This window comes from Aspergillus homomorphus (assembly GCF_003184865.1).
Source record: "Aspergillus homomorphus CBS 101889 unplaced genomic scaffold BO97scaffold_18, whole genome shotgun sequence".
Lineage (NCBI taxonomy): Eukaryota > Fungi > Ascomycota > Eurotiomycetes > Eurotiales > Aspergillaceae > Aspergillus > Aspergillus homomorphus.
In genome coordinates, this window is record NW_020291904.1 from 263,497 (window position 1) to 289,774 (window position 26,278).

General features: G+C 54.1%; 10 protein-coding genes across 10 annotated transcripts; 3 read left to right on the forward strand and 7 right to left on the reverse strand.

The window, feature by feature from the left end:
* Positions 1-974: 974 nt before the first annotated feature.
* BO97DRAFT_414426 (uncharacterized protein) lies at positions 975-1,431 on the reverse strand (the record flags this gene model as incomplete). The annotated part of the gene is made up of 2 exons (XM_025696349.1): positions 975-1,352; positions 1,402-1,431. The coding sequence occupies 2 exons, from the start codon at positions 1,429-1,431 to the stop codon at positions 975-977; spliced, it is 408 nt and encodes a 135-aa protein (XP_025551380.1).
* Positions 1,432-3,493: 2,062 nt separating this feature from the next.
* BO97DRAFT_470438 (uncharacterized protein) lies at positions 3,494-7,464 on the forward strand (the record flags this gene model as incomplete). The annotated part of the gene is made up of 6 exons (XM_025699945.1): positions 3,494-3,859; positions 3,925-3,957; positions 4,135-4,597; positions 6,306-6,426; positions 6,517-6,759; positions 6,868-7,464. Exons 1-6 carry the CDS (start codon positions 3,754-3,756, stop codon positions 7,462-7,464), a joined length of 1,563 nt encoding a protein of 520 aa, XP_025551381.1. The 5' UTR covers positions 3,494-3,753.
* A 146-nt stretch (positions 7,465-7,610) lies between these two features.
* Positions 7,611-9,117, reverse strand: BO97DRAFT_62845 (uncharacterized protein). Its single transcript, XM_025700951.1, has 2 exons — positions 8,527-9,117; positions 7,611-8,398 (listed from the first exon to the last, which is right to left on the reverse strand). The coding sequence occupies exons 1-2, from the start codon at positions 9,071-9,073 to the stop codon at positions 7,689-7,691; spliced, it is 1,257 nt and encodes a 418-aa protein (XP_025551382.1). The 5' UTR covers positions 9,074-9,117; the 3' UTR covers positions 7,611-7,688.
* Positions 9,118-9,329: 212 nt separating this feature from the next.
* Positions 9,330-12,006, reverse strand: BO97DRAFT_470439 (succinate dehydrogenase [ubiquinone] flavoprotein subunit). The gene is made up of 6 exons (XM_025699946.1): positions 11,762-12,006; positions 11,601-11,655; positions 11,465-11,538; positions 11,248-11,411; positions 9,806-11,194; positions 9,330-9,754 (listed from the first exon to the last, which is right to left on the reverse strand). The coding sequence occupies exons 1-6, from the start codon at positions 11,801-11,803 to the stop codon at positions 9,535-9,537; spliced, it is 1,944 nt and encodes a 647-aa protein (XP_025551383.1). The 5' UTR covers positions 11,804-12,006; the 3' UTR covers positions 9,330-9,534.
* Positions 12,007-12,325: 319 nt separating this feature from the next.
* Positions 12,326-14,017, reverse strand: rpt1 (proteasome regulatory particle base subunit RPT1). Its single transcript, XM_025698348.1, has 4 exons — positions 13,755-14,017; positions 13,579-13,693; positions 13,298-13,527; positions 12,326-13,243 (listed from the first exon to the last, which is right to left on the reverse strand). Exons 1-4 carry the CDS (start codon positions 13,847-13,849, stop codon positions 12,364-12,366), a joined length of 1,320 nt encoding a protein of 439 aa, XP_025551384.1. The 5' UTR covers positions 13,850-14,017; the 3' UTR covers positions 12,326-12,363.
* A 123-nt stretch (positions 14,018-14,140) lies between these two features.
* BO97DRAFT_477985 (chaperonin-containing T-complex subunit CCT4) lies at positions 14,141-16,245 on the forward strand. Its single transcript, XM_025700598.1, has 7 exons — positions 14,141-14,276; positions 14,332-14,383; positions 14,434-14,456; positions 14,510-14,539; positions 14,590-14,619; positions 14,675-15,247; positions 15,310-16,245. The coding sequence occupies exons 1-7, from the start codon at positions 14,229-14,231 to the stop codon at positions 16,162-16,164; spliced, it is 1,611 nt and encodes a 536-aa protein (XP_025551385.1). The 5' UTR covers positions 14,141-14,228; the 3' UTR covers positions 16,165-16,245.
* Positions 16,246-16,340: 95 nt separating this feature from the next.
* Positions 16,341-17,856, reverse strand: BO97DRAFT_443253 (uncharacterized protein; the record flags this gene model as incomplete). Its single annotated transcript, XM_025698349.1, has 4 exons — positions 16,341-17,235; positions 17,309-17,417; positions 17,472-17,610; positions 17,668-17,856. 4 exons carry the CDS (start codon positions 17,854-17,856, stop codon positions 16,341-16,343), a joined length of 1,332 nt encoding a protein of 443 aa, XP_025551386.1.
* A 1,249-nt stretch (positions 17,857-19,105) lies between these two features.
* Positions 19,106-20,477, forward strand: BO97DRAFT_424758 (cytochrome P450; the record flags this gene model as incomplete). The annotated part of the gene is made up of 3 exons (XM_025697003.1): positions 19,106-19,591; positions 19,652-19,895; positions 20,011-20,477. The coding sequence occupies 3 exons, from the start codon at positions 19,106-19,108 to the stop codon at positions 20,475-20,477; spliced, it is 1,197 nt and encodes a 398-aa protein (XP_025551387.1).
* A 940-nt stretch (positions 20,478-21,417) lies between these two features.
* Positions 21,418-22,963, reverse strand: BO97DRAFT_345198 (uncharacterized protein; the record flags this gene model as incomplete). The annotated part of the gene is made up of 2 exons (XM_025691766.1): positions 21,418-22,661; positions 22,807-22,963. 2 exons carry the CDS (start codon positions 22,961-22,963, stop codon positions 21,418-21,420), a joined length of 1,401 nt encoding a protein of 466 aa, XP_025551388.1.
* A 1,219-nt stretch (positions 22,964-24,182) lies between these two features.
* Positions 24,183-25,860, reverse strand: BO97DRAFT_414433 (putative nucleolin protein Nsr1; the record flags this gene model as incomplete). The annotated part of the gene is made up of 3 exons (XM_025696350.1): positions 24,183-24,825; positions 24,881-25,164; positions 25,216-25,860. 3 exons carry the CDS (start codon positions 25,858-25,860, stop codon positions 24,183-24,185), a joined length of 1,572 nt encoding a protein of 523 aa, XP_025551389.1.
* Positions 25,861-26,278: the final 418 nt, after the last annotated feature.

Here is a 26,278-nt window from a genome sequence, read left to right on the forward strand (position 1 = left end):
AGACGGATCCTGCAAACGATAATGATGGCGCGCATGCATGGACACCACCTTCACCTCCACCACTTATTCCGATCATCCACACGCAGCACGACTATTGAACGATAGACAACCCCGTTTCTGCAGGTAAGAACACCACCCGTGCAGATGATACTGACTGCGATCTGTCCAATCCCTCAGCTGATCGGATGCACTGGGGCCATGCGGAGGGGGGATTGAGCAGATTACTTGATTGAGAGGCTCGCGCGTGCCAGGTCAGATGGGAAAGGTAAGACGCAGGAGGCGGTGTCGGGATTCTCCCTTCCACACCTCCGCACCCCTCGTCAGGGACCTGGTGTTCAACAAGGGGGACGGGGGAAGGGAGAGTGAACTCGGATCAGAGACTGAAGCCAATCATTGCGTCACGGAGCTGATTAGATTGGGTTTGGGGTTAAGGTTCCTCCCTACGGAGCAATAAGGGGCTGGCTGGCATTACAGTGGGGGGAAGAGCGTGGGATGTTCGGTTGTGAGTTCACATTGATTCATTAGATTAACCGCTATCCGTAAATGTCAAGTCCACCACTTATGCTAATGCCGAAACCGTTCGTACCAGGTGTATATCCCCCCTTGCGTCTGATGCCCGAAACTCCTCGCTAATACCAACCAAACCCGAAATGAGAACATGAAGAGAGATGACAGTGAGAAAGAGACAAGTGGAGAAAGATAAGAGATGTCAAGTGACAGTACAAGGAAACGCCTCAAGGAGTGAGATCTAGAATGCTTGTAGAGATGGTGATGGTGGTGACAAGAAGAGATGACAAATGAAAAGTCGTCGTCCCGGACAGGGTATTTGCGCTGTGAAGATGCATGAGGAAGATTTCTAAAAGAAGTAGAGAAGGCTCAAAATGCGAAGTCAAGAGATCAGATGAAACAAGAGAAAGGAAAGAAGAATGTCGAATGCAAGACAATGATTGGAGGAAGGAAGGCAGGAATGCCCGTCAGGCATGTCGCTGGCGTCGCCGTAGCTCATCTCGGCTCAAAAAACGACGAATGCGTGAAACAAAGCGGCCAGCAGTGGAGTCTGCGTCAGGGTTAGCGTGGCTCACATGCATCTGGGATGACAGGTCACACTGGCGGGCGAGCATACCACTGTATCGGCGGCCGGAGGACTTAGACGAAAAATGCTCCGGGGTGGATGGATAAGACATATCCGTCCAGTAGCAGGTATCCGGATAGTCTGCGAGATGGCGAGCCTTGGTCCATGGGTTTTCATCGGATTGCAATTGCAGAGCGACCACATGAGGGTAGAGAGATCCCAGGGGGTAGAGAATCTCTTCTGTCGAGCGTTGTCGGTCAATGTCCAGGCTCTGGCTGGTCTATCGATTATCAGTATGGGTGATATGGTGAATCCGGCGTCGTACTCACGTAAGGCTCGTAATTGCTCTTGTAAGTCATGGTGAAGTTGAAAGACGTGGATGTGGATGTGATGGGAGAGATCGGAAGACGGGGAAGTATAGTTCGGCTTGCTTGATCGAAGTGTAGAACGACAGATAGCGATCGGTAGATATAGATCTCTCGATGGACAGAGAGAGGCGAAGAATGTGATTGCTGAAAGAGAGACACGTTCTCTGGAAGAGACTTTGAAATTGGATGGGGACAGGCTCGGGAGAAACCTTGATAGTTATATAACATACGGCCGAACAGCCGTGCCCTGGTGGAGGTTGAGGAGATTGTCAGCCACGCCTGGCTGGCCTTGGTGGGGTGGGGGGGGGGAAGCAGCTGCCACGCATCGACCTGACCTGACCCTGGCTAGCCTTGTTGTTTAATTGGCATTTTCTCTTCGGCTTCTTTTTCTCGTTCGCTTATCCTGGCAACCATCGAAAAAAGAAGGTTTTTTTTTCTTTTTTTTCCCAACTTCTTTTTCTTTCTGCCATTGTTAATTGATTAATCTATTGTTCACCATGGCTTCAGAATTACGAGATCGATCCTGCCGCGAGGATCGTCCACCAGGATAATCCCAGTCGTGCAGCGGACCAAAAGTCGATGGATCGCAATGCTGGGCCTGATTTGAATTTAGGTCAGGAATGATCTCATCATCACTCAGTCGCCGCCAGATCGATTTAGAGCGAAAACCGGGCGGGAACCGGGCTAGTCGCGTTGCCCTGGGCTAATTCAGGTCCGACGGCTTGGGTTTGGTTTTAGCACTCTGACTGCGACCGCATTGTCCAGGCTGACTGGCGGACAGTCTCAGGGACTAGCTGACCCTAAGCAGGATAGCTGAGAGTATCTTTCATCTGTCCATTTGTGACCATCCAGTCAGCTATTTGGGATGGTCGCTGGTGGGACTCCACTCAGTCAGGCACTGGTTTCAAATCCGGATCCAGTGCGTCAGAGGGCGGGGACTGCACTGGCGCTGCAGGAGGTACTGCTGCATCAACTGCACGCCTGAAGCAGCCTTTGCTTCGCAAGCTAACTCCAGTACATGTACACTAGCTCCGCAGCCTTCGTTAGCCGGCGAGGGCTGATCGACCGCCAACCTGGCCGCTGGCCGGTGTGTCCGATGAACGGCGATCCAGCCTGTGTCGTCTGTCTCCCCTTGCATGGACAAAGCCGGGTCACGTCGGACTATCGACCACGTTGTGCCGTTCCTGGGGGGTTGCATATGTAGGGTGACGCGCTTGTACCACACTCTTCTCTCTTTATCTATTTTATCGAGGAGGAACAAGAAGTTGGTCAGGATGGGCGACCAGAGTGGGCAGAAGGGGGGTTGTGTCACGATTGCGTCGGAGAACCACAGCGAGAGACATTTTGTGCGGGGATAGACAGACAGGAGCGGAGCTGTCACAGATCGGTGGGTGACTATTGATTTGAGAGACCATTCCTGCCTGGGAGCCTGTTTGCTCAGGAGGCCACTAACTAAGTGAGTGCTGAGTGCTGACTACGGAGTACTCCCATACACACTCCCCTTCTTCTCCTTCCCCGCCCCCAAATTCCATCGCTACTCTTCGCCATTCTTCTCTTAGGCTCTCAGCTAGCTCTTAATACTCGTCGTAAGATTAATCTATTTCACCTCCTGTGAAAGGCTCGAACAAACGAAATCGCCGCTAATGTCCGTGTTTTTCCAAATCCTGGTGACCTAGCGCCATGAGCTGTCCAGGTTCTCGGGTCTTGAAAGACAATCCCTCGATAATGTGAAGGTCTAATCTGAGGCTGTGGTCAGCGGTAAGCATTAAGGGAGGCTGCTAACTAATTACCAATTGACTAATTGGGGGGTTTAGTGGCTAACTGACCAGGATGAGATTGCAGGGGTTGATGATGATACTCGAGTCCCCTGTCGGGTATCTGCATGCCTGGAAGCCTGAGGCCTTCAAATAAGGCTGCACAGCCACGCTACTACGGCCCCGCCGGCACCAAACATATGCGGACTGCGAACAGATCTGTGGCGGTCTAGCGGAGAAGACCGTGGCTTGACCCTGAACCCCCCCGTCCGCTCCGTCTCCGCTTAGGGCGTCAATAGTCGGGATAGCTTCACGGCCTGACTCGACCGGCGACTCTCCACTCCCCTGTCATGCGGCCCCTCGCCGTGAGCTTGAGTTTGTTGCACTGATGCTCGGCCTACTTTATTTCCTTTTTGGGATGGCCATCGGGCTGGCCGTCCCCCTTGTCTCGGGGGCTCAGGAAGTATAAGGAGCAGATTCCCTCGTGTTGAATCTGCTTCCAAGTCATCAATCGTGCGACTTTAACTCAGTTGTACTTGTCAGCACATGTCTATGCCCCATGGCTCTAAACCAACTTCCCTCCGCACACGACTGTTGGCAAAGCTCTCCGTCGATGGACTGGTCCGATCAGTCGCCCATCGCTTCCCCCAGCTATTCCCCCGCAAGTAAGAAACTCTTCTTCTGCCATGACCTCCCGAACGCTTCTAAAGACAGAGGACACTCGCAACAGAATCTCTCTGGCTGGACACTGAATTTCATTCCGGTTCTAGGCCTGTGAATATGTCCCCAGCAGGCGGCGGCCCATCCACGCCCGCGTCGTCTTCGTCCACCACTACCAAGTTCTCGTCATCCTCAGCAGATTCTCCCGTCTCTGCGCCCCTCAGCCAACGACAGCACCCCCTGCCGAACCCCGCGGAGGCAGCCGCAGCTCGGCCTGCAGAGGCGACCCCGATCGACCTCGACAGCTGGTACCCACAGTATCTGCGTTGCACGCAGTATTTCCTCGAGCAAGGTCAATTTGCACCGGCAGTGCAGTCGCTGGCTGCATTTCTTAACATTCGCCTGCCGTGCCAGCGGGTGGAGCGGCAGACCTCCTCGGACGCAGGGGGCCAAGAAGCGGCAGCTCACGTGTTGCTACGGCGGTACATCCGCCGACTCGTGGTGACCGCGCACGATAGTCCCGAGGTACTGATGGCCTTCTTCGGAGCGGAGTGGACGGGCGGGGTTGGATGTGTAGTCCAACAAGAGCGGCAGACTTACCTGTTTACCGCGAAGAGCAGCGGCTGGGCGGCGACCAAAGCGGCGTATGATCTGTTGCCGGACGAGCAGACGCCATTCCTGCGGCCGCTGCGAGCGCCGGCGGAGGAAGAGTTGCGGCTGGCGGAATCGCGGTGGAGTGATTGGTTGGCGATGGAGGATTGGATGGTGGGCCCCCGGAGTCCTTGGAGCTCCTCCTGATCATGATGTCTACGACTTTTTTTTTTCCTTACCTATGCATGGCTCTATAATTTCCTATGTGAATGGCATTCATTTCCTTTTGTCTCAGATGATAGTGCAGCTGAATACGATCCCGCAAGCTTACCTTGTTTGAAGCAGCAAAAAGGTTGTAGGTATGCAGATAGAGTCTGTACCACCCACGCTACCGATTCCTAGATCAGGGTTAGTCCAGATAATATGAGGATCAATTAAGAAATGGACCATCCAATTCCAAATCGTGACATCCGCACTAGCCAGGTGACTAGATGAAGTGCGTTCCTGGGCATGCTCGACTACAGCACTTGATCCTCCAAGGGGCAAAGCCGCGGACCCAGCACACTGGACCTGTCAAGTTTCGATGCCCTCGATCATCGGCGCTAAAACAATCGCATTGAGAGACCGGCCCAATGGATGAATGAAGGGCAAGGCAGGGCTCCACATGGATCAGGGATCTTGTTCCGTGTTCGAAAATCAGTCAGTCAGCCAGCCAGCCAGCCAGCCAGCCACGCATGGAATCATCCATGGAAGATTCTTTTGTTTCGATGCATGCTTTGCCTGCATGCATGCGTGAGAGAGGGGGGAAGTGGGAAGTTAAAAATAGTGATTTGTTCGTTTCATTTAGGAGTTCCCAAACACGCCTTAGTTTTGTTGCCCAATTGTCGCGCTAATCTTTTAGATCAGTGCACCGCCTTTCTCGGCAAGTTCGGGGAATCCGAGCTTGTCTTCTTCTTCTTCTTCTTCTTCCTCCTTATTGTTCGTTACTGTGTCTTATTGTTGTCCAGCTAACTTGTTCCTGGCTGAACCTGGGGCAATGGAAGATAGCAGATGAATTAATTGGGGGTGATATTAATTAAGATTGTGCGACTATCAACTGAACTAACTAATCTAGTTTCTGGCTGTCAGCATGACAAATACCCAATTCTTAATTAGTGTCGATGGCGATCATTTTCCCATCCTTCGATGGCAGACTTGGTCACTTTAATCTCTACATCCAGATTCCATCCATCCGTGCAGTGCTCGCTTCTTTCTCCCCTCAGCTTTCCCCGCGACCTGTCATATTTGAGTTTCTGGACGATCATCCATCCCGCCCAAAGCCAAGCTCCAAATCAACAAGACTCGGACATTTTTTGGTTTCTTTTTTTTTTTTTCTTCCTTGTTGTATGCACCCCAGGGGGTAAATTCTCCGTTTACCTGACTTACCGAGTAGTTAGTCCCGGTTGATTATGACTCAACAACCGACCTAACCGACCTGAATAATACTTCCGAGGCGATATCTAGACAACAAGGTAAAAAGAAGAAAAGAAAAAAAAAATACACCAAACGAGTTACAGAAGGAAAAGAAATCCTGTCCAACCCCGTATTCTTCCCCCTGCCAGCCCCAACCTCCCGAAATCCCAACACGATGGATCGGAATCTAGATTCAACCACCACCAGTCCAGTGATCCACGAGATCCCAGCCTCAACCTGGTCCCCCTGGCTCCTGCAACGCCTCGAAACCCAGCTCCCCTACTCGATCTCACTGCTGCGTCGTATTCAGCACCACATCGCCTATCCCACCGCCACCGCCCGCGTCTTGGCTACCTTTCCCGCCAAGCGTCTACTCAATCCCAATAATCCAGCCGCACCAGCCCAAAGGAATGGAGAGAAAGAAGAAGAAGAAGAAGAACCCTGGCTAATAGCCTACACGGATCTATTCGCAGGCCGTGAGACTCAGGTGGTAATCTACAGCAGCGAAGAAGCGTCCGCCTCGTCGAATGTGCTGCTCCAGCCTACATCCAGCCCCACCCACACCCACACCGACACCCACACCCATAAGCCTGACGATGGAAATGAGAATGAAAATAAGGAAGGGGATCAGATCCTCTCCCTCCTCACCACGCCAACCAACCCTCAAAGGGTCCGCGCCCAGCTCCTGGCCTTGTTCCGGTATATCAAAACCCATTTGCTACCGGTGTACACCGCGCATCGCGCTTCCGAGGATGCGGCGAAGGAAGCAGCAGGTGATCACCAACTCGCCCCGCCCCCGCCGCAGGCCTTTCTAGTCGGGAATCTGCACACGGGACTCTTTGCTTTGCTTTTCGCGGGGGCGGTGCATGAAGGCGTGGGTGCGTCTGTTGATGAGGTTGGGAGGGTGTATACCTCCTCCTCTTCTTCCACGTTGTCTTCTTCTTCACCGGAAGAAGAAGAAGAAGGGAAGTTCGTCCCCGGGATCAAGATCCATCGATACGATCACGCGCCGTACGTGAAGTACCTGTTCGGGTCGGATGTGGTGCGTCGTGGTGGTGGTTCGGCCAGGACCGATAAGACCGAGGCGTCGAACCACGCAGACAACCTCGATTTCCGCTTCCATACCCGCTCCGGAAAGCAAGGCGTCCTGCCTCGGCACTTTGCTCTTGTGCGCAGTCGGACCGTCATTCATAGGTCGGATGCTACGTTGGCTGTTTTGCCTGGGGCGGCGGTTTATGTTGATCGTGATGGCTGTGGTGATGAGGATGGTGAGAAGAAAGGGGAGGAAGAGGAGGAGGACCCCGTTGCGTGGGCGTTCCTCGGTCCGGATGGGTCGTTGGCGACTTTGCATGTTGAAGAGGAGTATCGGGGCCAAGGGCTGGCGGGGAGAGTGGCCTCGGAGGCCATGCGGCGTGGGATGGTGGAGGATGAGCGGTGGAAGGATTATGGGGAGTTGCTGGTGCATACGAATGTGGCGATGGGGAATGGGGCTAGTCGGCGAGTGATGCGGAAGTTGGGGGGGAGGGTTGGCTGGACGGTTACTTGGACAGTTGTGGAGGTTGTATAGAGTGTTGCCGTGTTGCAGTGATGCAGTGTATACATCTGGATTGAGTACTTAGAGATGATAGTATGCAAGGTGTAGAACAATCGGATTAGATATGTATGAGTATAGTACCAATGATATCACGAACAGCTGAATAGAGTCAACAATAGCAGCATGCTAAACGATCAAACAACATCCTAACACCAATAGCCATGAAAATACCAAGCCCAGACACCAGAAGATGCAGATCACCCAAAAACCTCATCCCCGCCGACCGTCTGAATACTAGCAACCATCACCGCCCCATCAGCAGTGACAATCCTCTTCGTCTCATTCTCCTCTCCAGTCCGTACTTCTTCTTCAAATACTAACCCCCTCCTCCTCCTCCCCGGAACATTGATTAACTCGCGCTCACTCCGAGCAGGTAACTCCGCCCTCTGCCGATAGAACCCTGTATCGGACAATTCCGCTGTCTCCATGCCTTGAGCCCTAGAAGTCAGAGTCTCCATTCGAACCCCAGCAAGAGAAGCCCTCTCCCCCTCCCTCTCCCTCTCGTTCCTCAACTTCACCCGCAAAGTCCCCCTAGGCGGCGAAACCGCCGGACTCGAATCCGCAGACGAGCCAAGCGGGCTCACGCCGACGTCCACCCTGCCGGCTTCATCATGTTGAAACAGCCGCGCAACGAGGAGTCGATCTCGTTCGTTGAGCGGGGAGACCTCGTGCGCGGGCGGGCGGCGGGGTGGGGTTATTGCTGCCGTCGGTGCAGGCGTAGGTGTAGCTATACCTGTAACAGGTAAGGCTGTCGCTGTGCCTGTAGCTGTACCTTCAACCGCACCCATATCCATACCCATACCCATATCCACATCCCTACCCATATCCACAGCCTGAGCTGAACGCATACCACTCGCACCACCCAAAAAAGACCGACCACCCCAGCCCCGACAATCATCTACCATCTCTTCTCCCACTATCAGCAAAACCCCCACATAAACTCTACAAAGGCGAAGCAACGCAAGCAACAAACAAGCCTAGCCTACCGGGTAACACATCCCGCCAAAAAACAGGGAAAGGGGACGAGAAACAAACCTTTCGTCTCCGTACCAGTCTCATCATCCCCAAGACATTCTTTCGTTGTAAGAGATCCCTTACTACTTCCCCTAAAGCTCCCCCGACGGCGCCAATGCAGGAGCTTGAATTGTCCGCGTCGGCGTTTCCGGGAGCGGTGGATCGAGTACGCGATGAAGGCGGCGAGGAGGAGGAGGGCGAGGATGCCGCCGGTTAGGCTTGCTATTATGGGTTTCCCGTTTATGGGGTTGCGGTTGGGGGTTTGGGTTCTGGTGGTGGTTGCGGTTGTGCTTGGGGACTGGGTTGATGTGCTGGATGTGGATGTTGATGTGGAGGTCTTGACTTCGGCGGCTGTGGTGGTCGAGGTTGTCGAGGTTGTGCTGCTGCTTGCGCTAGCAACGGCAGTACTCTCGGTGGCGCTGGCACTGGCGCTGCTGCTATCTTCCGCGCAGAATCCCACCGTGCATGGATCGACCGAGCAACACCCTCTATACCCTCCCTTGGCACAGACATACCACAGCGTATTCCCGGGGCAAGAACCGCTCGCTCGGACGACGAGGTCGGTCATCGCTGTGGTGCCGAAGATTTGTAAAAGAGCGGTGGATATCTAAGATAATAGTAAAACGAGTGGCGCGCAGCCCGGCTGGCACTGAATGAGTGTCGGTTGAAGAAAAGAACAAAACAGTAGACGCGAGATTGACCTCAGGGAAAGCGTCCTCAAGCCTACATCAAAGTGGCAGTGCTCGGAACCGTCCTCTTTTCTTTGTTTCGTGGACAGCACACCAGACCTAAAGCATGGCTGGCTACTACTCAGACAGACACCTCATAAACAAAGAAAACTCCATTGTATGGGAAAGTAAAACGGCTATAAAGGACAACACACGTGAGTACACCAAACTCATCGCCTGGAAAAAACCTTGGATATACACATATAAACACACGGAAATAGACACGGTCGAGCTTTCGCCTCGCCCTTTTCGTTTCTCCAACTCTCAAATCCAAACCACCCCTCACCTCAGAGAGACGCGCTTAGTACACACGCTTGAAGGGAGGCACCGACTTGCACTCGTTCTCGTCCAGGGTGTTGTGCTCAACGGCACGGTAACCCAGCTGGATCTCACTGTGGGGCTTCTTCTGCCAGGTGAGAGTGTGCTTCATCCAGTTCTCGTCGTCACGCTCGGGGTAGTCCTCACGGGCGTGGGCACCACGGGACTCCTTGCGGTTAGCAGCAGCAACGGCAGTTTGAGTACTAGGTCATCGTTAGCCATGGTCACAGACTACACAGATCAGATATACGTACGCGCAGGTCAACAGGTTACGGAGCTCAAGAGTCTCAACAAGGTCGGAGTTCCAGATCATGCTGCGATCCTTGGTGCCAACCTGGTCGAACATCTTGTCGATAGAGGTAACCTTCTCAACACCCTCGTCCAAACTCTCCTGGGTACGGAAAACGCTGACGTCAGTCTGCATAGCCTTCTGCATAGCGTTGCGGATATCGAAAGTGGACTTGGGGCCGTCAGCGTTGCGGACAAAGTCGAGGTCCTTGATGGACTCGGCACCAGCATCGGAGCTCAGCTCACGGTGGGCCTTGCCAGGGGTAGCGATGTCACGGACACGGTGGGAAACGGCACGACCGAAGACGACCAGGTCCAAAAGAGAGTTGGCACCCAGACGGTTGGCACCATGGACGGACACACAGGCGGCCTCACCGCAAGCATACAGACCAGGGACAACCTGGTCCTGGCCGTTCTCGTCAACGGTCAGAACCTCACCGGTGTACTTGGTGGGGATACCGCCCATGTTGTAGTGGACGGTGGGCAGGACGGGGATAGGCTGCTTGGTAACGTCGACACCGGCGAAGATGGAGGCGGTCTCGGAGATACCGGGCAGACGCTCGTGAAGGAGCTCGGCGGGCAAGTGGCTGAGCTGGAGGTAGATGTGGTCCTTCTCGGGACCGACACCACGGCCCTCACGGATTTCAAGGGTCATGGAACGAGAGACGACGTCACGGGAGGCCAGATCCTTGGCCGTGGGGGCGTAACGCTCCATGAAACGCTCACCCTCGGAGTTGAGCAGGTAACCACCCTCACCACGAGAACCCTCGGTGATCAGACATCCGGCACCGTAGATACCAGTGGGGTGGAACTGGACGAACTCCAGATCCTGGTTAGGGAGACCGGCACGGGCAACCATGGCCATACCGTCACCGGTACAGGTGTGGGCGGAAGTGCAGCTGAAGTAGGCACGTCCGTATCCACCGGTGGCCAAGACGGTGTGGTGGGCCTTGAAGCGGTGGAGGGTACCGTCCTCCTGGTTATAGGCGATGATACCGCGGCACTCGCCGTCCTCCATCAGAAGATCGAGGGCGAAGTACTCGATGAAGTAGTTGGTGTTGTGGCGGAGAGACTGTCCGTAGAGAGTGTGGAGAAGAGCGTGGCCGGTACGGTCAGCGGCGGCGCAGCAACGGTAGGCCTGGCCACCCTTGCCGTACTCCTTGGACTGACCACCGAAAGCACGCTGGTAGATACGGCCATCCTCGGTACGGGAGAAGGGGCAACCGTAGCCCTCCAACTCACGGACACTGGCAGGAGCCTCTCTGGTCATGTAGTGAATGGCGTCCTGGTCACCAAGCCAGTCGGAACCCTTGACGGTGTCGTACATGTGCCACCTCCAGTCATCCTCGTGCATGCTACAGGCCGAGGTTAGCCAAAGTCCTAACCTGAAGAGCCTCTATCAACATACTTTCCAAGAGCAGCGTTGATACCACCCTGAGCGGCGACAGTGTGACTTCTCGTGGGGAAGAGCTTGGAGACACAGGCAGTGTTGAAGCCAGCTTCGGCAAGACCGAAAGCGGCACGGAGACCAGCGCCACCGGCACCGACAACGACAGCATCGTACTCGTGGTCCTGCAACGACAATTAAAATCATAGTCTTCGAAAGAATGCTAAGAAGCCCTTACAATGACGGGGTACTTGTTGGAGATGAAGCCATTGGCCTCCTTGGCGCGCAAGGGTCCGTTGCCAAAGATCCGGGCTAGCGGAGAAAAGTAGTTAGCGAAAGGCCGAAAGGGATAGCGATGTGACTCCAATGCGTACCAGCAGGGCGGGAGGAGGAGAAAGGACGTCTCTGATCCCTCAAAGCGCGGGAAATCTGCGCAGACATACATGTCAGTAGAGTCCTGAGAGAGAGAGAGTGGTGTCCCAACGCGATCCAGATCTGGAGTCGAGACGGACAGACATCGGGATAGGGAACAGACCTTGGATGCGGGAGCTAGGCTCCGCCAGCTCAAGGAGCTCATGATGACGGATTAGAAGAAAAGAGACACTTCTCTAACAAATCCGGGAAAGGAGGGGAGATGGGGAAAGGAATCCAACAGCACAAGGACTGGGGGAGAGAAAGTCGGGGTTCAAGGCTGGTGGTGCATGCGAGCTGCACTTTTGGATCGTCGGTTCTGCTGGAAGAGCGAGGAAGGGCCGGCTGACATAAGCTATTTGCACTTGCCGACGGGGAGGACCGGGGCCGAACGGTCCAATCAACGGCTGTCGAGTGGTAATCACCTCGGGCTGCCAGCACTCGCTCATTGGCCGAGGTCTGCAGGGCACGTGGTCCGGCCTTCTTCTCACCCGGCAAAGCGCGAGACTTCCCGGAGCAAGACGGCCGGTTGACAGCCTGACTTTCGGCATGATGCCTGAGGCTTCTTACTGGCAGTGCTGTCGGTCGTCCACGGTATTTAAGCTTACTACCTAGCTTGGCTCGGTAGCCCTTGCTGATTGCCGCCGCACCGGCAGGGACAGACAACGTAGTAAATGATCATACACATGCATTCCATTTGTAATGTAACCCAGATACTTAAGTCGTCTAATTATACTGCATGTACGTCGCTGTCGAGTTGAACTTCAGGTTGCCCTTGATGACCTTGTCCACAGCTGCCAAGAAGTCCTTCTCGGTGGCCACCTTCCGACGGGCCCGGATGGCGAACATGCCAGCTTCTGTTGCAACACTGCGGAGTTCAGCACCCGTGGCGTTCGGGCAGAGACGAGAGATCAACTCCCATCGGATGTCACGCTCAACCGACATGCTCTTGGCATGGATGCGCAGAATATTGGCACGACCCTCAACATCCGGAAGGGAGAACTCGATCTTACGGTCGATACGTCCCGGACGCATCAGGGCGGGATCCAAAGTAGACGGTCGGTTGGTCGCGAACATGACCTTGATGTTACCACGGGCGTCGAAACCGTCCAGCTGCGTAATAAGTTCAAGCATAGTACGCTGAACCTCGTTATCACCACCAGCTCCGTCGTCAAAACGAGCACCACCGACCGCGTCAATCTCGTCGAAGAAGATAATGCATGCCTTCTTAGTCCGGGCCATCTCGAACAGCTCTCGGACCATCCGTGCACCCTCACCGACGTACTTCTGCACCAACTCACTACCGATGACACGGATAAACGTCGCGTCCGTTCGGTTGGCCACGGCTCGAGCGCAAAGCGTCTTACCAGTACCGGGGGGTCCGTAGAGTAGGGCACCCTTGGGCGGGTCGATACCGAGGTTGACAAAGCGCTCTGGCGAAAGGAGAGGCATCTCGACGACTTCCCGCAGCTTTTCGATCTGTTCTTTGCATCCTCCGACGTCACCGTACGTCACATCGGGCTTGTCTTCGACTGTCATCATCGTCACGCTAGGGTCGATCTTGGGGGGAAGAGGCAGCATAATCTGGTACTTGTTGCGGTCGACACTGTATCAAAATTAGAATCCGGACGTGGCGGCGGATAGGGCCATGGCGACATACCCAACTCTCATGCCTTCCTCAATATCTGTCGGACTCACTCGCTCTCCCAAGTTGACGACGAACTTGGCGATCTGTTTAACGTTGATGACATATTTGCTCTTGTCGGAATCCTTCTCATCCTGAATGATCTTTGTGCACCGGGCCACCTGCAATGGCTGCTCCTCTGCCATACGCTGTCGGTCCGCAGCAACATCCCAGAGGTGTGGAGGCGCGAGACCGGTATCGGATTCCTAAGCAGATCAGCCAAGACTTCCCCAGCGGAAAACATGACCAGATGATACCTTAACACCAATCTTCTCGTTCACACTCGCTTGTCTTTCCTTGATCTGTTTCTCGAGCTTCTTCAATGCGTTGGCGTAGGGAGCGGCGCCGTAGGTCTTTAGTACTTGGATATCCCTAGTTCCGGTTAGCCATCTAGTCGAGACACCGGTGAAATCGGATTGTCTGGTTCACCTACTCATCTGTGAGAGGAGTAATCTTCTTCTCCGGCTCTTCGTCATCGGCGAAGTTCTTCTGGTACTTCTCCCAGTTCTGGCCCGTAGCGCTAGGCATGCTGATGATGTGAGCCGGTGGCGAGGCGACAGGACAGCGAGGGGTTGCGTAAGCAGTTGAATCAGAAATCTAATATTGCGTATAGGGATACAGGATGGTGGCGGATGGTGACGGAGTTAACAAGGGACGTAATGGAAAAGGATGGAGCTTGAGCGGAGATGGTAAGAGTGATGTGGTGGTCGAGCTCAGCTTGAATGCGGTTCGAGCTGTTGACGCTAGTGGCCGCCAAGCCCAGCAGCAACACCGCCCAAAACCGCAACACCGCAGAATTTCCCAGTGCCGCCTCCAGGTTCTGGATCTCCCTCGCCTCGCTCCACCCCTCTTCATACTCAACTTTATCTCTTTTCTCTACGGTGTCTATATCGTAGTCATCTTTATCATGGCGACGACAGCCTCCCAGGGGGCCCCTGGCAACACGACCTTCAAGGTGCGTCTTTCTGCGGAGAGAAATGCGTGTGAACTGTTTTCTAATAGTCGGACAGGACAAGGAGAAGCCTATGGCAGTCCGCACAGCCAACATCTTGGCTGCTAGAGGTATGTATCGCTCTCCGTAAATCAAGATGCAATTGCTGATCAAACAATAGCTGTCTCCGATGCCATCAGAACGGTACGCTTGCCTTGAGGGAAACGTGACAAATGAGGGGCTAACGTGGTATGCAGTCTCTGGGTCCCAGGGGTATGGACAAGATGGTAAGAAGGTGGTCCTCTACCTGGGGGAATACTGGCTAACATAATTTCAGATCCAAACGCCCAAAGGAAACACCATCATCGTACGAAGACCATCCCCATATACCTTCAGCAGAAACCCCACTAACCCCTCCTCAGACCAACGACGGAAACACAATGTTGAGGGATATGAGCGTCATGCACCCCGCGGCTAGAATGCTGGTCGATCTCAGTGCTGCTCAGGATGTTGAGGCTGGTGATGGAACTACATCTGTTGTCGTTATCGCAGGAAGTCTGCTCGGTGCTGCAGAGCGCCTGTTGGCTAAGGGTATCCATCCCACCGTCATCTCCGAGTCCTTCCAAAGAGCTGCTGCTGCCGCCGTCGAAATCCTCCACAACATGTCTCGGCCCATCAACCTCACAGACCGCTCAACTCTCCTCCAGGCGGCCTCCACCTCTCTCTCCTCCAAGATTGTGGCTCAGCACTCCGGCCTTCTTGGCCCTATGGCCGTTGATTCCGTTCTGAAGGTCGTCGACCCTAAGACGGCAGAGAACGTCGACCTCCGGAATATCCGTATAGTGAAGAAGGTTGGCGGAACAATTGAGGACAGTGAGATGGTTGACGGTCTGGTCCTGAACCAACCCGTCATCAAGAGCAGCGGTGGCCCCACCAGAATCGAGAAGGCCCGGATAGGTCTTATCCAGTTCCAGCTCAGTCCCCCCAAGCCTGACGTAGGTGATCCTCTTTCTGAGATTGATCTGGAGTCGATGGGATGTACTGACCGCTTTATCAGATGGAGAACCAGATCGTTGTGAACGACTACCGCCAGATGGACAAGATCCTCAAGGAAGAGCGCCAATACCTTCTCAACATGGTCAAGAAGATCCAGAAGACGAAGTGTAATGTTCTTTTGATCCAGAAGTCCATTCTTCGTGACGCTGTCAACGACCTTTCCCTTCACTTCCTTTCCCGCCTCAAAATCTTGGCAGTCAAGGACATTGAGCGTGATGAGGTTGAGTTCCTGTGCAAGAGTCTGGGTTGCAAGCCCGTTGCCAACATTGACTCTTTCACTGAGGACAAGCTTGGTACTGCTGATCTTGTCGAGGAGGTTCAGCAGTCTGGTGCTCGCTATGTGAAGGTCACTGGGATTAAGGCCCCTGCTGCCGCCGGCAATCAGACCGTCTCCATTGTGGCTCGTGGCGCCAACAACCTTATCCTGGACGAGGCCGAGCGCTCTCTGCACGACGCCCTCTGTGTTATCCGTTGTCTGGTGAAGAAGCGTGCTCTTATTGCTGGTGGTGGCGCTCCTGAGATCGAAGTGGCTCACACTCTGGCGATGCGTGCTCGTGAGCTCACGGGCACCGAGGCCATTTGCTGGAAGGCTTTCGCTGATGCTATGGAGGTCATCCCTACTACCCTGGCTGAGAATGCCGGTCTGAACTCGATCAAGGTCGTCACTGACCTGCGTCATCGTCACGCCCAAGGCCAGCACAATGCCGGTGTCAGCATCCGCAGCGGTGGTGTCAAGGACGACATCACTGAGGAGAACATTCTTCAGCCCCTCCTAGTAAGCACCAGCGCAATTGAGCTGGCTGCCGAGACGGTGAAGATGATCATGCGTATTGATGACATCGCCTTGTCGCGGTGATTGAAGCCGAGCGGAAGTAGAAATGGAAATAGTATAGCAATGGGGTGGTGTATTATGACGAGTAATCAAACAAAAAACCACGATGTTCAAAAGTTACAAATGCCTGCTTCGTAGATTGTGGTCATATACGCTATAAATGGAGGATTGATGGTGACATGTGACATGCTAGTAATTAGTTACAACTTGGATTGCTTCTTCAGCATCCGGTTGGCCGCCGACTCTACGAGTTCCTTCCACTCATTCGAATACATCGACTTTTCCCTTGCCGGCAATTCCTCCCAGCCTTGCGCAATTCGCTGCTCGTCATCTTTCCACCGCTGCACCTCCTGCTGGATCCACGGCCCTAAAGCTTCTGCCGTGGTTGTGACCTTCTCCAGAGGCAGAGTATGTGCGGCCTTTGGAACCAGCTGATGTCTTACTCGACCATGCTCCATGCCACCACTTCCCCCGAATTCAGTGCCAATTTTCTTGGCTATCCGATCATGAATCCCAAGTTTGCACAATGGACTCTCCGCTCCACTCAAGAACAGCACCGACGGCCGCAGATGCGGTACCAATCTCCCCGCAAGGACTGTCTCACACCGATAGGACTTCTGTTCTGGAGCAAGTGGCCCCAGCACATCGGGGAAAAACAGGGGGTCATGCGGCGGACTAGGCGCTTCGTGCTGATGCTTTCGATTCTGCTCATCGGGCAAGCCCAGCTCTCTGTATCGACGAGGGTTGGCTCGCGCGTACATCAATGCCTCCTGATACTTAGTCGTTGCCAACGTCACGGCAGGCCCCTGATCCGGCGATGACGAAGCTTGTGCCGCGCCGTCTTGTGGGTATATAGTTGACGGCAGCTCGCGGTATGCGAATTCGGCCCAGCGCTGCAGCACCCGAGGATCCCAGCCCCGAAGAACCTTGCGCAACTTCTCTTTTGCGACAGCCCGGGACGGCCACACGTCGCGCTTGTTTATCGTCAAGCGGAGGAGAATGGGACCGCTCCCTTGAAGCATCCGTTCGGTGAGATATGGCTCGACCAGCATGAGCGATGAGAATAACCGGGAATGGATCAATGATAGGAACACCCTGCGAACACTTAGTCTCACTCCCATACACTGGCCAGCCGCTGTTGACTACGCGAGGAAGGGGGGAAACTAACATTTGGGTTGCACCCACGCTGTGTCCGAGTCCCATGATAGGCCGGGGCATCTGCTCACGGAACCGGTTGATCATCAAAAGGAGGTCGCGACTGTGATCAAGCCATGATGCTGTTGCAGTCAGTACTCATCTTCGATATGGGGCGTGGTGGGCTGGAGCATTACGGTCATTGCCTAAGTGGTCCTCATTGAGGATGCCGCTAGCACCTTGATTAGCGCTGTCAGCAATCCAGATTGCACGGATTCGAAATCCTTCTTTCTTGCTTCTAGCGTGGAGATCTTCCCATAGAGGCTCGTATAGTTCCTGGATGGTGATAAGCGAGAGGCTAAGGGTTGGCCGACTGGGACTTCTCCCTCCTACCTTTGCAAATGCGGTTCCATGTGCAGCAACGATGGTGACATCGCCTGGTGCGGGATTCGGATTGTCGATGGGTGTGTACTGCTTGACACAGAGTTTCAAAGGAGCATCTTGGGTGGCCGTGGCTCTAGGATACTCTCGGATGTACTGGCTGTCGATAACATGTTCTGTCACGTTATAAGGGAATGCCATCTTGAGGTATTGGATGGACGAGTACTTGGCAGCACTGCAGCGTTGTGAATGAGTCTTGAAAGTATTCTCATTGGGATTTTTAGAAAGACCTCCTTCTCACTGACTCTACGTGCGGATAGTGCAGGCGCATTGCGCGTCATAGCCTAAGAGACAGCAGTGACTGATCTACCGTGGCAATTGACTGTATCGAGACTGTGAAAAATGATAGGCCACAAACGTAAACATCAGGTTGACACCAGAAGCAAGCAGTTGCCGGAAGCAGTAGTTGCGTGGCGCCGCCTGATCGTCTCGTCTCGTGGATCCAATTGATCTCATCTCGAACTCTTCCTGAGATCTCTCAATGTCGATCCTCTTGGCGATCGAGTCAGTTCCCACCACACTCCATGGAGCACCTCTCCTGCAATAGTGACACCGTCGCGATACATGCTTTTTCTATGCTTTTTTCATCAATTCTAATATGTTTCTTCGAAGCCTGGCGAAAATAAATCAGGCGCAGTTGTCGCTTGCTTTGGTTCCTGATATGTGATGTGCTGTGAAGATGATGTATGCTTCGACCACGGACAAATGGCTGCCGCTTCTGACCCATCAACTCCACCAGCCATAAGGGTCATTCCAATCAGACTTTTTGTCTATACCATGACGAATGGATGGATCTCCTAGATGGTCTGTCTAATAACAAGCAAGGGAATCGGAACCCTTTTGTCCGTACGGGTCTTCAAATGGCCATGAGCTTTCTTCCACTTAAATCATTGTAGCGATGGAGATAGAATCTCAATACGGACTCGATGGATCTTGCAGAACCCACACGCGAGTCGGCAAGCAAGCCAATTCCATTTCATCATCTCTGGTATCGTCAATATTTCTCTTCTCGTCGATGACATGACCACGACAAGATATTTGGCCGTCTGCACGGCGGTCAATCGCAAAATCGAAAAAGCCAGGACAACAGCGTGCAGAATAAGCGACGAAATACCTTCATCATGAGCTTACATCTACTTGCAGCTGTGTGTGGAGCATGTCTGATCTACGTAAGTGTTTCTCGTGACTATCACGGGTCTACAATCTGCCAAGCCATAGAGTTGTGCATTGGCACTATATCGACTGTTCTTCCATCCTCTATCCAAATATCCCGGCCCCCTTCGTTAGCCATCCTGACAGACTGGGATGGTTTATATTATGCCTGGCGAGGCGACCTACACAAGCAAGTACAACAATGGCATGCCAGATACGGTGAGCGTCGTCGCCCAACATGCCAAGCGAGAGCGATACAGACCACCTCGCAGGCAAGGTCGTCCGGCTTGGACCCAACACCCTCAGCTTCGATTCTGCGACAGCCATGTCCGACATCTACGGCGTTCGGGCCAATGTTCGTAAAGCAGACAGCTATTGTGCAATGGGCGCCAGTCGTCGCAGCCCGACCATCCTGACAGCCATTGACAAGGGGCTACACGGCTTCAAGCGACGGATCATGGCGCAGGTCTTCTCGGAGCAGAGCCTGAAACAAATTGAGAATCGCGTCCTCGACAATGTCACAAACTTCGTCTCACTGCTGAGCACGGACGCAGATACCAACTCAGGAGGGACTGCGCCTAAGAATGTAGCCGATGCTTCCACCTGGCTCACCTTCGATATCATCGCTGATCGCTGCTACGGGGAGAATATCAACCTGCTGCAGTCGGAAAACATGCGATGGTTCTCCTCGGCATTCCGCAAGATCTCGCAACGCAGCATGATGGTGAGTACAAGGATCTGCCTTGCAAGAAGCAAAACAAACCAGCTAGCATGCGTCGGAAAGAATATGATGCAGCCCAAACTCTGCCAATTTAAACTCGACCACATCTTCCTCTCCTCCCAATATAAGGACATCCGCCGCGCAGGCAGCTGGATCCGTGAACGCGGCGAAGCCCGCGCCAGACTGGGCAACGACATTGTCAAGAAGGACATCTTCAGCGCGATGTTGAACGCCACCCACCCCAAGACGGGACGGAGTTTCACAGAGAAAGACCTCTGGGTTGGATCCAAGCTCCTTCTAGTGGCAGGTATGTACATACATACATACATACATACAGTCCCTGCCTTCTCCAAAGCCACAATCCGCAGCCAACCTCCACATTGCCCATCACTAACAGCAACACACCCCCACACCCCCAAAAGGCTCCGACACAACCTCCGACGCCCTCAGCGCAACAATCTACTACCTCCTGTACCACCAAAACAGCCTAGCCCGGCTAACGAGGGAACTCCGCACGACCTTCGCAACGGAGGACTCCATCCGCCTCGACACCGCCTCCCCGACCACAAGCCCCTACCTCCACGCCTGCATCAACGAAGCATTGCGGCTTCCGCCCTCGGTCCCCAACGGCCCACCGCGCACCGTGCTCCCCGGCAGAATCCCGGTAGACGGGGACTTCATCCCCGAGGGCACGGTGATCGGAACCTCGATCTACACCCTCCACCGCAACGCCGCCTTCTTCGACCAGCCGGATACCTTCCGTCCTGAGCGGTGGTTGGACCCGTCATCCCCCGAGCAGGGATCCCAGCTCCAGCTCCAGCTCCAGCTCCAACGAATTCCATCATCATCATCAGCAGCATCAACCACCAAGCAAACGCAGTCCGTTTAGGCCTTCTGCCCCTTCAGTGTCGGGGCCCGCTCCTGCGTCGGCTGGCGTCTGGCGTACACCGAACTCCCCCTTGCCGTTGCGCGCATGCTGTGGCGGTATGATGAGCGGCTTGCGCCGGTGGCGGCTGCTGCTTGTGCTGCGGACTCAGAGGCCGAACCCGAGGAGGGGCCTTGCTGCGCCGAGGCGCGCGCCTGCGGCAAGGAGACCTGCGGTATGAGATGATGGGGTGGGTGGTTTCGGCGGTGGAGGGGCCGGTGGCGCAGTTTCGGCGGAGGGAGGAGGGTGAGAATGGATTGTGTGTATGATTGAGTTGTCAGTTGACTGATTAGATGATTGTTTGCTTGGGGTTTGCTTGGGATGTCCAGTCAAGTCATGTGTCGGGTTTATGGGCTGTAGATGGTCTGGGAATTATTGGGAGTTTCGGTTTTGGTCAGTTTTGTCTCGTCTAAGATTGTTCTATTTAATCTGTGTGTGAAAGGGCTTTCGGCAGCATGAGTGGATGGGTATATCTACGTTTCACGCTCTAAACTCTCTCTACGACTATCATCTAGCATATTCATCATTCAACAAGAGTTGATTCATTCATATAACCAAGTTATGCTATTATTCTCAAAGTGAGGAAAAAGGTGGCGGGCGTGGGGGGGTATAAATTGCACAAGATATCCATGAAACTCCAAAAACTCCTCATACTCCTTCCTCATCACGACATGCTTCATCCGCACCTGAAATCCAACTTCGGGACAACTTTTCTTCTCTCGTTCCCGTACATCTTAAAACCAAAGAATGATTGACCGTCATGATGGGCATCAGAAACCCAGGGCCAAGAAAAAGCCAAGTATGCAGCCAATTTCCATAATCAATATTACCATAACCCATGTCGTCATGAAAATACAAACCCGATAAATTGCATGGAAGTCAAGGAAAAGGATATGCATGAGGATTATGCCATGATGCCGGAGGCGGAGGTCCCTGTTCCCCAGCGGAATCGCTTCAGGCTGCCCCGGACTGCTTCTTGACCGCAGCCGGTAGCTACTCTACCCCCTGGGCCGTCGTTAATCGCGCCAATCCCGGTGCTGGCTTCGAGTCTGCCGACTTCGCGGCCAAGCACGTAGCCTGCGGAGAAGCTGATGGCTGAGAACAGGACCACGACGCCCGCGCTGATCACCCAGGTCATGATGGTCGGGCTGGCAGTACCGATGGGGTCAACGGTGCTGCCTCGACGGGTTTTCTTTGCGGAGTGACTACGCTCCTTTGACGGACTTGACCGTCGTTTGGCTCGTGGGGGCGCGGACGGGATACTCCGGGGGGAATATGGTGGTGGAGATGGTCTTGATCGCGGGGACCGAGTTGCCTCTGCGGGATCCGCTCCTGTTGCTTCTTCCTCGCAGATCTCCCCCATCGCGACCGATTCGGAGACAAGACGGAACGATGACGGTGCTGGTGCTCGCGAGGGACCGGACTGGGTGGGTTGGGCATCAGACTTTGGCAGACCCCGAGCTGCTGCGGCGCAAGAAAGAAGTGTGGAGAGACTGGCACGGAGAGCAGCATCATGATCGGCGTGGTGAGACGGCGAGATCATGTTGTACGGACTGTGCTGGTAGGATGATCTGCGAGTAGAGCGGATGCTGGCTTGTGAATCTCGCCGGGCCCGAATAGCGGTCCGACGACTGGATGTTGACACCTCGCTGGGTTCCGCGCGATGCCGCTGTTCCGTAGGACGTGTCCATGATGGGTCCTGGGTTGCTGGCGGATGAGAGAAGACATTCGGTTGAGGGACAAATGGAGATGGGCTGATGCGCATGCCAAGTGCCGTGGAGTTATCGTCGTCATCCTCACCTTCATCCGAAGGGACATCCAACGGCAGTGGGGAAGGACCTGTTTGTACCAAGAAGGGATGCGGTCTCTCTGGCGGACGTGTCATATCCTCGGAGCTGCTGAGCACCTGATCAGATTCACTCTCGCTTTCCTCATATTCATCCTGACTGCTACTGTGTTCGCGAGATGAATAGTCTACTTGAGCTGTGGTGATAGCTGCAAGCTGTTGCAACCGTCGCCGTCGGCTTCGATGGTACCGAGCGGGATCTTGTTGTTGGACACGGAGACCGGTCGTGATGATATCGTCGTTGGTGCCTGCGGATGAGAGGGATGAGGACGAGGGCTGCGAGGAGACCTCGATCCAGGAATCTATATAATAACGCAGTGAGTACATAATGATACACTTTAGACATTAATTTGGCGAAAGGCTGAAGTTGGAGATCGAGTACCAAGATCTATGCCGAGTATGCAGGGGCAGAGTAGATATCTGGGAGGCTGCGAGGCAATGACGTACCTTCTGATCTCGTGGGGCCGCGGGTTGCGGGAGAACGTGACTGATGAGGCAGTAGATGATCGCGCGACGACTGATGAAGGTCGCGCGTCAGTCGACCGTTCAAACGAGGGTCTTCGTGTTGCACCTGACCTAATAGGTCATAGTGATTTGGTTGCATGATGGAGATAGAGAGCGAGCCGGAGGGGTAGTAGCGATAAGGCCCGGAGAAAGTGCAGACAGGGTGTGAGGAAGAGGGTGGAAGAGATATATGCTGAAACGGGATGAGAGAAGGAAACTGGGAGGGAAAGAGAAGAGGAAAGAAGAAAGAGGGAGAGAAAGAGAAATCGAGAGTCCGAGCAGAAGAGAGGATTGAAGAAGAGAAGAGAGAGAGAGAGAGAGAGAGAGAGAGAGAGAGAGAGAGAGGATGATGAGAGGTGAGGGGAGGAAGCGAGATCCACGGATGATCTTCAGGCCACGGGGACGGCAGGCGGACCGGCCAGTGATGGTCAGCGATGAAAGGAAGCGGTCAGTCCCAAAGCGCGGGGTTGATCAAGTACTACAGTAACTTAGTATGGATTGGAGGAGGGGATGGAGTGGTCGATATAGAGTTGATCTTATCAAATGTGGGACTAGACACTGTCAGGATCCCCGGTCCACCAGATATCAAAGAGAACGATAACGAGAAAAGCAGAAAAGAAGCATAACGGGGTTGGACGGTGCCGGGTTGCTTGCAAGATCGTGACGAAGAAGATGCGAACAGAGACACAGGCATGCAACAGTCTAACAACAGTCAGCAACAGCAACAGCAACATCAATAGCAGCAGCAGCAGCAGCAGAAAGAAGAAGAGGGGAACACGAGGCCGCATGCGATGATTGATCATCCGACCGCCCACCGTGACTGGCCCACTTTGATAGGCCCATCAATACAGCAGATCAGCCTGATCCACGATGCAGCCCAGCCATTGCAGCCATACATTTGGCCCAAAATCCGAGAATTGAAGCTCGTTGGAGCATAGTAGGAACCTGGCTAAGTTGACAATACTGGATCGATACCCACCCGTCGCGACGGAGACAAAGCCGACCTCGGAGGGGCTTACTGACGCCAACCAGCTCTGCCAGACAAAGAGTAAGCCCATGCACAACCATGGTACAGAGCACAGAGAGGAAAACAGTAAAGCTCTTAGCAAGATTCGAAACAAGAGTTCATTTTGGTCATGGCCATTCATTAATTGTTCTATCCTAGATATCACAAACTATGTTACCGAAGGGGGTTATCAGAAATCCTGAGAAATAGGAAATGCAGCAGCAAGAACTTTTTTGAAAACATCCTCCCGGAAAAGAAAAAAAGGAAAAAAACACCCAGTCAAAAGTCGACAAAGATACACCTACGCATGCACTTAAAAGGTAACCTTAGTGCCCTTGTACTCGGGGATAGAGCCCTTGCCCTTGTTGAAGCCACCGGCACCACCACCGCGACCGCCGAAGCCGCCACGGCCACCGCGGCCACCGCCACGGCCACCACCGCCACGACCACCGAAGCCACCACCGCCGCCACGGCCACCACCACGACCACCGAAACCGCCACGGCCACCGCCGTTGTTGTTCTGGCGGGGAGTGCTGAAGTCCAGACGGACGGGACGGCCCTCAAGCTCGGCACCGTTCAGCTCGTTGTAGGCCTGACGAGCCTCATCAACGGAAGAAAACTGAACGTAACCGAAGCCCTTGGGACGGCCAGACTCTTGGTCAGTGGGCAGACGGATGCCGACGACCGTACCCTGGGCGCCGAAAAGCTCACCGACGGAGTCCTCGTTGGCACTGAAAGGGAGGTTACCGACGAACAGGGTGTCGCTCTCAGGGCTGGCCTGGTCGCCGAAGCTGCGAGCACGGTCCTGGGCGCGGTCGCGGGGAGCACCCTGGTTGTTGGCAGGACGGCCGGTGGCGTAGTCGAGGTTGATGGTACGGCCATCGATCTCAGCGCCCTTCTTGGCCTCGAAAGCCTTGGCAGCATCGGCAGCGTTGGTGAACTCAACGTAACCGAAACTAAAATACATGATTAGCAATGCTTTAGGCACAAGATATCAATGGGAATGCTTACCCGCGAGAGCGGCCAGTCTCACGCTCAGTCATGATGCGGACACCGGAGAGCTCACCGAAGCCCTCGAACTCGCGCTGGAGCCACTCCTCGTCAACGTTCCAGGACAGGTTGCCGACGAAGAGGTTGGCAGAGGCACCCTCAGCAGACTCCTCGACCTTGGTCTTCTTGGGGGTGGCGGCACTCTCGTCCTCAGCCTTGCGCTTCTTGGACTCCTTGGGGGACTCATCGCTCTCCTCGGACTCAGAGTCGGAGGAGTCGGAAGAATCAGAGTCGGAAGAAGACTCCTAGGGACGTTAGCATCAGATATTTTTCAAGCTCAGTGCGTGTAAGCATACCTTCTCGGCCTTCTTCTCCTCCTCAGACTCAGAGTCAGAGTCGCTGTCGCTGTCGCTGGACTCCTTGGCAGCCTTCTTGGGGGCCTCCTCCTCAGAAGAAGAATCGGAATCAGAGTCGGACTCAGACTCAACCTTCTTCTCGGCCTTCTTAGGAGCCTCCTCCTCAGACTCGGACTCGGAGTCGGAATCCTCAGACTCGGACTCTTCCTTCTTAGCGACCTTCTTGGTCTCCTTCTTAGCAGGCTTCTCATCCTCGCTCTCGCTCTCGCTGCTGCTGGAGGCATCCTTCATATCCTCGTCGCTCTCAGAGTCGGAGTCCGAGTCGGACTCAGACTCAGACTCGACCTTCTTCTTCTTGTTGTCCTTCTTGGCGGGCTTCTCATCCTCACTCTCGCTGCTAGAGCTAGAGTCAGAGTCCATCTCCTCATCGCTGTCGGACTCGGACTCGGAGGACTCGGAGGGAGTAGGCTCCTTCTTCTTCTTGGAGGACTTCTTCTCCTTGGTGACAACAGCCTTGGCAATCTGCTTGCTCTTGGCCTTGGGGGACTGAGCAGCCTTGCTCACACCGGCATCCTTGACCTTGCTCAAGGCCTTGTCAACGGGCTTCTCGCCACCCTTCTTGGAAACGGACTTGGTCTTCGACATCTTGAATCTGAAAACAGGAAGATTGACTGGTTAGTGTGGGAAAGGACAGACGGCGGATGGGTCAATATATGGAAGCAAGGGTGGAGACATACCAGATAAAATTGATCACAAAGAAACTTCTTGTGCGGCAAATTTTTTTTCTTGAGTCCCACAAATCACCCGATTTGAGATAAGAATAGCCCACTGATTGCTTTCGCAAATACCCACAGGTAACCCACAACTGACAATGTTCAAGCCCACACGAGTAAGACAGGAGAGAAACGCTACCGTCTATGATATGAAACCCACGGAAGTATCCAACAGATCCCACAGAATAGAACGCAGTATGCTACAACCCACAGCCCTCAAGGTAAAAAGCCCACAGGATGTCTGTTACGGTGTACCTAGCAAGATACAGCTGAGTCAGTCAAGAAGTTCT

Excerpts from the sequence above, each read along its gene's own strand:
- BO97DRAFT_62845 (XM_025700951.1), bottom strand. The coding sequence starts at position 9,073 with ATGACCGACCTCGTCGTCCGAGCGAGCGGTTCTTGCCCCGGGAATACG. Across the intron at positions 8,399-8,526 it reads GACTGGTACGGAGACGAAAG|AGATGGTAGATGATTGTCGG; the intron begins GTTTGTTTCTCG and ends TAGTGGGAGAAG.
- BO97DRAFT_470439 (XM_025699946.1), bottom strand. The coding sequence starts at position 11,803 with ATGAGCTCCTTGAGCTGGCGGAGCCTAGCTCCCGCATCCAAG. Across the intron at positions 11,539-11,600 it reads CTCCTCCTCCCGCCCTGCTG|CCCGGATCTTTGGCAACGGA; the intron begins GTACGCATTGGA and ends TTTCTCCGCTAG. Across the intron at positions 9,755-9,805 it reads CGTAACCTGTTGACCTGCGC|TACTCAAACTGCCGTTGCTG; the intron begins GTACGTATATCT and ends ACGATGACCTAG.
- rpt1 (XM_025698348.1), bottom strand. The coding sequence starts at position 13,849 with ATGCCTAGCGCTACGGGCCAGAACTGGGAGAAGTACCAGAAGAACTTC. Across the intron at positions 13,528-13,578 it reads ACGAGAAGATTGGTGTTAAG|GAATCCGATACCGGTCTCGC; the intron begins GTATCATCTGGT and ends TGATCTGCTTAG. Across the intron at positions 13,244-13,297 it reads GAGGAAGGCATGAGAGTTGG|TGTCGACCGCAACAAGTACC; the intron begins GTATGTCGCCAT and ends ATTTTGATACAG.
- BO97DRAFT_477985 (XM_025700598.1), top strand. The coding sequence starts at position 14,229 with ATGGCGACGACAGCCTCCCAGGGGGCCCCTGGCAACACGACCTTCAAG. Across the intron at positions 14,620-14,674 it reads CCAAAGGAAACACCATCATC|ACCAACGACGGAAACACAAT; the intron begins GTACGAAGACCA and ends ACCCCTCCTCAG. Across the intron at positions 15,248-15,309 it reads TCAGTCCCCCCAAGCCTGAC|ATGGAGAACCAGATCGTTGT; the intron begins GTAGGTGATCCT and ends CCGCTTTATCAG.